Below are 12,719 nucleotides of genomic sequence, written 5' to 3'. Positions count from 1 at the left end.
AATGTCACACCGTTCCACGATCTGTCCACAGGAGCACTGGAAAAGCGTAATTACCGTTTCCTGCTTTAGGTCAGGTTCACATATCGTCGGAGGATTTTGAACGATACATAGCGGTTTCAACGTGGATACCAAAGCAAAAATTGCCCTCACTCCGAAGATAGTTGAAGTCGCGATAAATAGGATTGTTAGCCTACGATGTCCATAGAGACGGTTTGAAGCGTCAGGGAGATGTCAGCAGGATCAAAGAATGTCAGGACCGTCTTCCTATTGCTCATCAAACTGAAAACTGTTGTTTTCGACGGCGAAATGTGTGGGAATCAATCAAAGGGAAAGATGTGATTTCGTTCCAAAGGCTCTGAGCACTATGGGACTTAACTGCTGAGGTCATCAGTCCCCTAGAACTTGGAACTACTTAAACCTAACTTCCCTAAGGACATCACACACATCCATGCCCGAGGTAGGATTCGAACCTGCGACCGTAGCGGTCGTGCAGTTCCAGACTGAAGCGCCTGGAACCGCTCGGCCACCCCGGCCGGATGTGATTTCATTGACGCCCGCTATGCCACCCCCTTAGGGCTTCTCGTGTTGATTCTGAGCGTCAGTGTGACTGATATGCTTTCCTCGACCACACATAAAAAACCCACTTTATTTCAACTCTCAGTGTCGCAGTTCTGACCTTCATCGCAGAGGCAGCAAAAGGAGTTAAATGTGTTTAAGCCGACCATCCCATCGTGTGACACGTCCGTGGTGATTTGGCCAGAATTTTTGTGAAATTTGGTGTGGATGTGACACCATTAACACATTTTACATATAACATGAAATTCTGACCTTTGGTCTTTTTTCGAGCATGGCGAAACCATGATCTTTGATGCTTTGTGGACCCAGAGTGTGACATCGCAAGGACTCCACGCTTTTGAACAGTTACAGAGGGACGCTGCAGGCACTTTTGAGTGAAATTTCAAACTTATTAGTCGCAACGGGAGGAAATTACGGTGTTCCGAAAGACTGACTCCTTAATTCTGTTGCGCGGTATAGTTACAGAACAGGACAAGGAAGAGGCGGCAGTAAAACTGAAAATGATTTTAAGACACATCGGCTATAAGGTGATCCCAGTTCACGACAGAGTGTAAAGTAAAAGTACACTTGTGAAAGGAAACGATGGATACATTAGTACATTGTGATACAATGAAAGATGTTTTCTGTCGCTAAATTTTGGGCAATTTGTAACATAAATATTTGGCACTTCCAACACTAATCCACGAATCATTCATTTTCTTTGTCTTTGGCAGAGAACTGTGTATTTCCAATAGTATTTTCTGCTTCAACGATTCCTTTGTAGCTGACTGCATGCAAGCAATCTTATCGAGAAATGCACTTAAATTAATGAAAATAACATTAATTGCCAAGATTTACGGATAAAGTTCGTGCGTGAGGGAAGGTGTAGTGATAAAACTATTAACGAGCTAGATATTCACGCTACAACGACGACAGCAGTTACACTGAATAACACTACCTTCCGTATGTAACGTGTTATTTCCAGATGACAGACTAGCTCACTTGAAACCTTGACGTCATGAAATGATTCTGTGATTCCTTACGTAGCTCTTACTTAAGAATCATGGACATCACAGAGCATCAAGTACTTACCCGAATCTAGACTACAATCAAGTTCTGACAGCTCTTGTTCACGACGGTATAATAGAGTTAGACATTTCTCCACTGCATGATGTATCGACAGTTAATAGTCATGTCAGTAGATAATGTGGTTCTTCGCATTCTAGTGTCCGTCAGATATTTTAGTTACAGTATTTTAGTAATCCAGAAAACAGTGATTTGGGCTGCATTGTGACTGCATGACAGATATTCAGGTGCTACAGATTTTAGCGAGTTATATCTCGTCTAAAATTACGGTTTTGTAATAAACATTGTAGGTCTTTGTTAGCCAAACATATTTTGTAAATTATACGAGTTTGTCTCTCGTCAACTTTTTGATCGCCACAACCAATTCAGTCACTAGCAAGTCCATGTGAATCCAAAACTAAAAATACCTTTTATTGTCACACATGTCACATATGACGTAGTTAAATTTCGCATTAACTGCCAAACATGCATGGAGTCGACTGTCCTTCAAATCTTGAGTTTTTCACTAGTTGACTGTTGCATAGGCAAGAAAGCCAAACATGACTCGTTTCTCTAAATTTAGCATATGTTGTTGTTATGGTCTTCAGTCCTGAGACTGGTTTGATGCAGCTCTCTATGCTACTCTATCCTGTGCAAGCTTCTTCATCTCCCAGTACCTACTGCAACCTACATCCTTCTGAATCTGCTTAGTGTATTCATCTCTTGGTCTCCCCCTACGATTTTTACCATCCACGCTGCCCTCCAATACTAAATTGGTGATCCCTTGATGCCTCAGAACATGTCCTACCAACCGATCCCTTCTTCTGGTCAAGTGGTGCCACAAACTTCTCTTCTCCCCAATCCTATTCAGTACTTCCTCATTAGTTATGTGATCTACCCATCTAATCTTCAGCATTCTTCTGTAGCACCACATTTCGAAAGCTTCTATCCAAACTATTTACCGTCCATGTTTCACTTCCATACATGGCTACACTCCATACAAATACTTTCAGAAATGACTTCCTGACACTTAAATCTATACTCGATGTTAACAAATTTCTCTTCTTCAAAAACGCTTTCCTTGCCATTGCCAGTCTACATTTTATATCCTCTCTACTTCGACCATCATCAGTTATGTTGCTCCCCAAATAGCAAAACTCCTTTACTACTTTAAGTGTCTCATTTCCTAATCTAATGCCCTCAACATCACACGACTTAATTCGACTACATTCCATTATCCTCGTTTTGTTTTTGTTGATGTTCATCTTATATCCTCCCTTCAAGACAACATCCATTCCGTTCAACTGCTCTTCCAAGTCCTTTGCCGTCTCTGACAGAATTACAATGTCATCGGCGAACCTCAACGTTTTTATTTCTTCTCCATGGATTTTAATACCTACTCCGAATTTTTCTTTTGTTTCCTTTACTGCTTGCTCAATATACAGATTGAATAACATCGGGGAGAGGCTACAACCCTGTCTCACTCCCTTCCCAACCACTGCTTCCCTTTCATGTCCCTCGACTCTTATAACTGCCATCTGGTTTCTGTACAAATTGTAAATAGCCTTTCGCTCCCTGTATTTTACCCCTGCCACCTTTAGAATTTGAAAGAGAGTATTCCAGTCAACATTGTCAAAAGCTTTCTCTAAGTCTACAAATGCTAGAAACGTAGGTTTGCCTTTCCTTAATCTTTCTTCTAAGATAAGTCGTAAGGTCAGTATTGCCTCACGTGTTCCAGTATTTCTACGGAATCCAAACTGATCTTCCCCGAGGTCGGCTTCTACTAGTTTTTCCATTCGTCTGTAAAGAATTCGCGTTAGTATTTTGCAGCTGTGGCTTATTAAACTGATTGTTCGGTAATTTTCACATCTGTCAACACCTGCTTTCTTTGGGATTGGAATTATTATATTCTTCTTGAAGTCTGAGGGTATTTCGCCTGTTTCATACATCTTGCTCACCAGATGGTAGAGTTTTGTCAGGACTGGCTCTCCCAAGGCCGTCAGTAGTTCCAATGGAATGTTGTCTACTCCGGGGGCCTTGTTTCGACTCAGGTCTTTCAGTGCTCTGTCAAACTCTTCACGCAGTATCGTATCTCCCATTTCATCTTCATCTACATCCTCTTCCATTTCCATAATATTGTCCTCAAGTGCATCGCCCTTGTATAGACCCTCTATATACTCCTTCCACCTTTCTGCTTTCCCTTCTTTGCTTAGAACTGGGTTTCCATCTGAGCTCTTGATGTTCATACAAGTGGTTCTCTTATCTCCAAAGGTCTCTTTAATTTTCCTGTAGGCAGTATCTATCTTACCCCTAGTGAGATAAGCCTCTACATCCTTACATTTGTCCTCTATCCATCCCTGCTTAGCCATTTTGCACTTCCTGTCGATCTCATTTTTGAGACGTTTGTATTCCTTTTTGCCTGCTTCATTTACTGCATTTTTATATTTTCTCCTTTCATCAATTAAATTCAATATTTCTTCTGTTACCCAAGGATTTCTACTAGCCCTCGTCTTTTTACCTACTTGATCCTCTGCTGCCTTCACTACTTCATCCCTCAAAGCTACCCATTCTTCTTCTACTGTATTTCTTTCCCCCATTCCTGTCAATTGTTCCCTTATGCTCTCCCTGAAACTCTGTACAACCTCTGGTTCTTTCAGTTTATCCAGGTCCCATCTCCTTAAATTCCCACCTTTTTGCAGTTTCTTCAGTTTTAATCTACAGGTCATAACCAATAGATTGCGGTCAGAGTCCACATCTGCCCCTGGAAATGTCTTACAATTTAAAACCTGGTTCCTAAATCTCTGTCTTACCATTATATAATCTATCTGATACCTTTTAGTATCTCCAGGGTTCTTCCATGTATACAACCTTCTATCATGATTCTTAAACCAAGTGTTAGCTATGATTAAGTTGTGCTCTGTGCAAAATTCTACCAGGCGGCTCCCTCTTTCATTTCTTATCCCCAATCCATATTCACCTACTACGTTTCCTTCTCTCCCTTTTCCTACACTCGAATTCCAGTCACCCATGACTATTAAATTTTCGTCTCCCTTCACTATCTGAATAATTTCTTTTATTTCATCATACATTTCTTCAATTTCTTCGTCATCTGCAGAGCTAGTTGGCAAATAAACTTGTACTACTGTAGTAGGTGTGGGCTTCGTATCTATCTTGGCCACAATAATGCGTTCACTATGCTGTTTGTAGTAGCTTACCCGCACTCCTATTTTCCTATTCATTATTAAACCTAGTCCTGCATTACCCCTATTTGACTTTGTGTTTATAACCCTGTAGTCACCTGAGCAGAAGTCTTGTTCCTCCTGCCACCGAACTTCACTAATTCCCACTATATCTAACTTTAACCTATCCATTTCCCTTTTTAAATTTTCTAACCTACCTGCCCGATTAAGGGATCTGACATTCCACGCTCCGATCCGTAGAACGCCAGTTTTCTTTCTCCTGATAACGACATCCTCTTGAGTAGTCCCCGCCCGGAGAACCGAATGGGGGACTATTTTACCTCCGGAATATTTTACCCAAGAGGACGCCATCATCATTTATTCATACAGTAAAGCTGCATGCACTCGGGAAAAAATTACGGCCGTAGTTTCCCCTTGCTTTCAGCCGTTCGCAGTACCAGCACAGCAAGGCCGTTTTGGTTATTGTTACAAGGCCAGATCAGTCAATCATCCAGACTGTTGCCCTTGCAACTACTGAAAAGGCTGCTGCCCCTCTTCAGGAACCACACGTTTGTCTGGCCTCTCAACAGATACCCCTCCGTTGTGGTTGTACCTACGGTACGGCTATCTGTATCGCTGAGGCACGCAAGCCTCCCCACCAACGGCAAGATCCATGGTTCATGGGGGGGGGGGGGGAAATTTAGCATACAGGGTGACAAATATTGAATAATATGAAGTAAAATTACCACAATTTGTGAACGGGTTTCGTTAGGACGTTCAACCTGCACAGTTGGCACGGGGCATGATGGTAATTAGTATGCGCATGCCCAAGCGCCTTGGCGTTCCCGGCCATTTTCAGCTGAAAATGTCACGGTACAGCGTGCCTGAGCATATAGCCATTGTGAAGACCTACAATGCGAGCAATAGCAGAGCAGCTGCGGCTCAAAGGAAGTCTGCGACCGAGTTCAAGCTGAAGACAACTGGTCCAAGTGTGCTAACAATCAAGAATTTGATTCGAAATTTGAGAAAACGGGTAGTGTCCGTGATTACAGTGTTGGCAATGTTGGCCATCCAAAAAGAGTCAAACCGCCTGCAAACATTGAGAAGACACTCGCTGTGTTCCAAACTAGCCCCAAGAAATCGATCAGACTAGCTGCATAACAGGTGGGAATCAACCGGGAGACAGTGCGACAAATTGTTGTTGACGACCTTCATCTTTTCCCGTACTAAATTCAAACGTATTAGCCTTAAGCCCCAGCGCCATGGAACAGCGGTTGTGTTTCGCCAACACTATTGTTCACAGAATTGACGAACAGGATTTTGATATGAATATGGCTTGTTTTAGCGACGAAGCCCACTTTCATTGGCATGGGTTCGTCAAAAATCGAAACTGGCGCATTTTTTCAAATGGTTCAAATGGCTCTGAGCACTATTGGACTCAACATCTTAGGTCATAAGTCCCCTAGAACTTAGAACTACTTAAACAAAACCAACCGAAGGACACCACACACACCCATGCCCGAGGCAGGATTCGAACCTGCGACCGTAGCAGTCCCGCGGTTCCGGACTGCAGCGCCAGAACCGCTAGACCACCACGGCCGGCTGGCGCATTTGTGGGACTGAGAATCGGCATTCCGCGATCGAGAAGTTTCCTCACCCTCAACAGGTTTTTGTGCAATGTCCACTCACGGAATAATCTGTGAGATATTCCTTTATGTCACAGTGACTACCGAAAGGTCTGTGTAGGTTTTGGAAGGTACTTTCTTCCCCATTATCCAACGTTACCCTGCTTTCGACAAGGTGTGGTTCATGCAAGACGGAGCTCGACCCCATCGAAGCAGGAGAGTGTTTGATGTCCTGTAAGAGTAGTTTGGGGGACCGCATTTTGGCTCTGGGGCACTGAGGGTCCACTGGCATGGGGCTCGATTGGCCGCCATATTCTCCAGATCTGAATACATGCGAGTCTTTTTGTGGGGCTATATTAAAGACAAGGTGTACAGCAGAAACCCTATTGTTGAGATAGCGATTCTGGAGACCATCGGCGGCATCGATGTTTGGGCGCTTCAGCGCGTCATGAAGAATTTTGTTATTCATCTGCGCCACATCATCGCCACTGATGGCAGACATATCGAACATGTCGTAAGATAAATTCTAACATCTGTAGTGACGTTTACATGTTGAATAAAGTGTGTGCACGCCGTAGTTTGTAACTAATTTACGTTTCTTTCTTGTAGTTCAATAATTGTCACCGTGGATGTGAGATTCACTGTTCTCTGATCGGCACCAACATCAGTTGGGCTAAACATGTTCGAGCAAGGTAGAATAGTTGCAAGAAAGTTATTCTAAGACGCTACAATCCAGTATCCACCCACAATTTGGCATGTACCCATGTAAAATCAGTGGCGGCTAACGTTTCTCTTGTAGGTAAAATGGTGGACAACATTCAACGAACCAATCACGTTCGTACGCGGCTACTCAACAAGCGGAGGCCAGGCTCCGTCGCAGAAGGCTCGCGGCATCGGCAACTATTTGGCTACACACACCGTCATCAGAGCCCACGCCAAAGTCTACCGCCTCTACGACGAGCAGTACCGCTCCACGCAGAATGGTGAGTTGACCTTCTTCATGACAACTTTTGAATATTACCCGTCTAAATAACTGACAGAGAACAGAAGACATTGACAGAGTATATGATTATTGGTGTAGATCACACAACACTTTTAGAAAGGTGTTGTAAATTGTAAGACAAGACTTATTTTGAAATCAATCGAATAATGATGCGTGACAGCTAGTGTTTCAGAACAGTTTGACTCTCAGGTACCGAGCGAGGTGGCGTAGTGGTTAGCACACTGGACGCGCGTTCGTGAGGACGACGGTTCAATCCCGCGTCTTGGTTTAGATTTTCCGTGATTTTCCTAAATCACTTCAGGCAATTACCGGAATGGCTCTTTTGACAGGGCACGGCCGACTTTCTTCCCCATTCTTCCCTAATCCGAGGAGACCGACGACCTTGCTGTTTCGTGTCTTCCCCCCAAATCAACCCTACTCTTAGGTACAAATTCTTGTCAGATCAGCTAATATCTGTCGAAAAACAGAAACATCAGTTTCTTGTGCTATTGTAATTTGGAGGGCGGCAGAGTTTATCTTTCTATGGCGGCAAGGGAGGCAGTACTGAATGGTTCGACAGAACCACCAGAAGGAGCTCCTCCTCTTCGTGGAGGCACTATACATCATTTCATTTATAATCATTTGGTCTCGGGATTGAAACTGTTTCCCGTGAAGATGACTCTCAGTCTGATGTCCCACAAAATGCGCTAGAAATTTCAGTTTCATATTTTCTCTTAAGGTTAAAGTTAGATATAGTGGGAATTAATGAAGTTCGGTGGCAGGAGGCACAAGACTTCTGGTCAGGTGACTACAGGGTTATAAACACAAAGTCAAATAGGTGTAATGCAGGAGTAGGTTTAATAATGAACAGGAAAATAGGAACGCGGGTAAGCTACTACAAACAGCATAGTGAACGCATTATTGTGGCCAAGATAGATACGAAGCCCACTCCTACTACAGTAGTACAAGTTTATTTGCCAACTAGCTCTGCAGATGACGAAGAAATTGAAGAAATGTATGATGAAATAAAAGAAATTATTCAGATAGTGAAGGGAGACGAAAATTTAATAGTCATGGGTGACTGGAATTCGAGTGTAGGAAAAGGGAGAGAAGGAAACGTAGTAGGTGAATATGGATTAGGGCTAAGAAATGAAAGAGGAAGCCGCCTGGTAGAGTTTTGCACAGAGCACAATTTAATCATAGCTAACACTTGGTTTAAGAATCATGATAGAAGGTTGTATACATGGAAGAACCCTGGAGATACTAAAAGGTATCAGATAGATTATATAATAGTAAGACAGAGATTTAGGAACCAGGTTTTAAATTGTAAGACATTTCCAGGGGCAGATGTGGACTCTGATCACAATCTGTTGGTTATGACCTGTAGATTAAAACTGAAGAAACTGCAAAAAGGTGGGAATTTAAGGAGATGGGACCTGGATAAACTGAAAGAACCAGAGGTTGTACAGAGTTTCAGGGAGAGCATCAGGGAACAATTGACAGGAATGGGGGAAAGAAATACAGTAGAAGAAGAATGGGTAGCTTTGAGGGATGAAGTAGTGAGGGCAGCAGAGGATCAAATAGGTAAAAAGACGAGGGCTAGTAGAAATCCTTGGGTAACAGAAGAAATATTGAATTTAATTGATGAAAGGAGAAAATATAAAAATGCAGTAAATGAAGCAGGCAAAAAGGAATACAAACGTCTCAAAAATGAGATCGACAGGAAGTGCAAAATGGCTAAGCAGGGATGGCTAGAGGACAAATGTAAGGATGTAGAGGCTTATCTCACTAGGGGTAAGATAGATACTGCCTACAGGAAAATTAAAGAGACCTTTGGAGATAAGAGAACCACTTGCACGAACATCAAGAGCTCAGATGGAAACCCAGTTCTAAGCAAAGAAGGGAAAGCAGAGAGGTGGAAGGAGTATATAGAGGGTCTATACAAGGGCGATGTACTTGAGGACAATATTATGGAAATGAAAGAGGGTGTAGAGGAAGATGAAATGGGAGATGCGATACTGCGTGAAGAGTTTGACAGAGCACTGAAAGACCTGAGTCGAAACAAGGTCCCCGGAGTAGACAACATTCCATTGGAACTACTGACGGCCTTGGGAGAGCCAATCCAGACAAAACTCTACCATCTGGTGAGCAAGATGTATGAAACAGGCGAAATACCCTCAGACTTCAAGAAGAATATAGTAATCCCAATCCCAAAGAAAGCAGGTGATGACAGATGTGAGAATTACCGAACAATCAGTTTAATAAGCCACAGCTGTAAAATACTAACACGAATTCTTTACAGACGAATGGAAAAACTAGTAGAAGCCGACTTCGGGGAAGATCAGTTTGGATTCCGTAGATATACTGGAACACGTGAGGCAATACTGACGTTACGACTTATCTTAGAAGAAAGATTAAGGAAAGGCAAACCTACGTTTCTAGCATTTGTAGACTTAGAGAAAGCTTTTGACAATGTTGACTGGAAAACTCTCTTTCAAATTCTAAAGGTGGCAGGGGTAAAATACAGGGAGCGAAAGGCTATTTACAATTTGTACAGAAACCAGATGGCAGTTATAAGGGTCGAGGGACATGAAAGGGAAGCAGTGGTTGGGAAGGGAGTAAGACAGGGCTGTAGCCTCTCCCCGATGTTATTCAATCTGTATTTTGAGCAAGCAGTAAAGGAAACAAAAGAAAAATTCGGAGTAGGTATTAAAATCCATGGAGAAGAAATAAAAACTTTGAGGTTCGCCGATGACATTGTAATTCTGTCGGAGACAGCAAAGGACTTGGAAGAGCAGTTGAACGGAATGGATGTTGTCTTGAAGGGAGGATATAAGATGAACATCAACAAAAGCAAAACGAGGATAATGGAATGTAATCGAATTAAGTCGGGTGATGCTGAGGGAATTAGTTTAGGAAATGAGACACTTAAATTAGTAAAGGAGTTTTGCTATTTGGGGAGCAAAATAACTGATGATGGTCGAAGTAGAGAGGATATAAAATGTAGACTGGCAATGGCAAGGAAAGCGTTTCTGAAGAAGAGAAATTTGTTAACATCGAATATAGATTTAAGTGTCAGGAAGTCATTTCTGAAAGTATTTGTATGGAGTGTAGCTATGTATGGAAGTGAAACATGGACGGTAAATAGTTTGGACAAGAAGAGAATAGAAGCTTTCGAAATGTGGTGCTACAGAAGATTGCTGAAGATTAGATGGGTAGATCACGTAACTAATGAGGAGGTACTGAATAGGATTGGGGAGAAGAGGAGTTTGTGGCACAACTTGACCAGAAGAAGGGATCGGTTGGTAGGACATGTTCTGAGGCATCAAGGGATCACCAATTTAGTATTGGATGGCAGCGTGGAGGGTAAAAATCGTTGGGGGAGACCAAGAGATGAATATACTGAGCAGATTCAGAAGGATGTAGGTTGCAGTAGGTACTGGGAGATGAAGAAGCTTGCACAGGATAGAGTAGCATGGAGAGCTGCATCAAACCAGTCTCAGGACTGAAGACCACAACAACAACATTTTCTCTTGTTATATTTGCTGTGGTAGACTTCAATCCGAAGACTAATTCGATGCAGCTTTCCACCCTAGTCTAACCTGTGCGAGACTCGTCATCTCTGGGCAAGTGCTGAGAACTTCATCCATCCAACCATGAACAAATTGACCATTCCTTGATAAAAAAAGGATGCGTCTTATCAGATGATCTTTTCACCAGGCTGTGCCCTAAAGATCTGTCCACACGGAATTCAGTCTGTAGGTGTCACATGTACCTCCGTTCCCGATTACGTAGTTTTCATAATTAAATTGCTGTGCGCTGCTCCGTTATGCTGTAATATTGATTTCCATATTCATTATGTTGAAATGTAGGAAGGAGACATATCTACCCCACGCTATGCAACGCTTCTGGAATGGTTTCGCCATTTTTTTGTCTGTTGCAGTTCTTCTCTAAATATTAGGCAATTAACAAAATGTTTCATACGAGTTTAGTCGAATACGTTGTTTTTTCCGTAGTGTGCTTAATTTTTAAATGTTTTCCATTTGAGACAAATTCAAGTGACATTCTCAAGAGATCATTATTGTCACACCTGCAGTTGTTTTATAGCGAGCATGTCATCAGAAGTACGAGTTTCTTACATTATATTTACTGGCGACGAAGCTGTATAAAATGTATATCTGCGGTTTACTTAGTGGTATCGCCAATAAAGAAAGCAATTTCTCCATGCGAAAAGGAGAAACCGTCGACTTCGGCGCCAAAGCGTGCGAGAATTGTTCAATTGGCCTCGTCTAAAGTTCTGTCGCATTCTACCCGAAAATGTTGTCAGATAATCTACTTCACCAGTACAAGAAGCAAATATGTGTGTATTAAGTGCAATCATTATTTATTCATCAAATAAAATGAAAGGTAAAAACAACACCGTATTGACAGTGTTACGCACAATTTATCAAACGTGTGATATTTTTACCTCAACATATTTCGGGACTACATAATCCCAGTATCAAGTTATATAAAACAAGGAAACAACTCAGTAAATCGTAATTCTATACGTACTGACACGCATATAAAAATACTTCTATCGTCCTTTAATGTAACAAACGTCAAAACTTCTGTGCCATTAATAACATCGGAAGTAAAAATCTAGCACCCAACATTCATTGTCAAACATGAAACTCTTGATAGGACAGCTCATGTTGACGTATTGTACTCTCAAGGCTCAGGTGTAACGTGAAGGCAGTCTCTTTCACCTACAAAAGATAGCACGTTCCTGCAGCGCTTGTCTCACAGTTCCTAACGATACCACAGTCTGTTATAAAATCTACGAACATCATATGTCAAGTCGTAGTAAATTCTACGAACCAAAAATACACCTAAGTTGCATCGTGTGCATCCATACAGAATGACCAACCGCAAACATTAAACCTAACGCCGGTAATTCGAATAAGTTGTTGGTGAAAATTGTATTCAGGACGGACAACCCATTGGAATAGAGGTTAAAGCATAAGATTGGCATAGTGGAGAACTGGATGGAGAAAGCGGTAGGTTACGAAAGAAAGTGTCAGGATGAAGTGTCATTCACTGTTGGTAGGTCCATCTGATTCCACACGTGTTTTAGTCTAGCACAGAGCAGTTTTCTCATCTCTAATACGTTGTTATTGGAAAATTTTAAGATAATATGAAGATGTTCCACGAAAGTGAAACGCGTTGTTAATAAAAGAGCAAGTTGCAACCAAGAATATTTTTAATTCAAATAAAGAGTAAGGATTATGAAATGAGGTACGAAGGACAAATGGGAAGAAACTTTAAGGTAGT

The 12,719-nt window shown here is 42.0% G+C and overlaps 1 protein-coding gene across 1 annotated transcript in view; it reads left to right on the top strand.

Moving 5' to 3' along the window:
• Positions 1-12,719, top strand: part of LOC126094936 (myrosinase 1-like) — a 55,448-nt gene that overhangs the window by 15,675 nt on the left and 27,054 nt on the right. Inside the window, exon 5 of the mRNA XM_049909584.1 lies at positions 7,224-7,407. Coding sequence (XP_049765541.1) covers positions 7,224-7,407 — 184 coding nt within the window. The remainder of the gene's footprint in view (positions 1-7,223; positions 7,408-12,719) is intronic.

The sequence above is a fragment of the Schistocerca cancellata genome, chromosome 8, assembly GCF_023864275.1.
Source record: "Schistocerca cancellata isolate TAMUIC-IGC-003103 chromosome 8, iqSchCanc2.1, whole genome shotgun sequence".
Taxonomy (NCBI): Eukaryota; Metazoa; Arthropoda; class Insecta; order Orthoptera; family Acrididae; genus Schistocerca; species Schistocerca cancellata.
The sequence above is the reverse complement of the archived record's forward strand: the minus strand, read 5'-3'. Positions and strand labels throughout refer to the sequence as shown.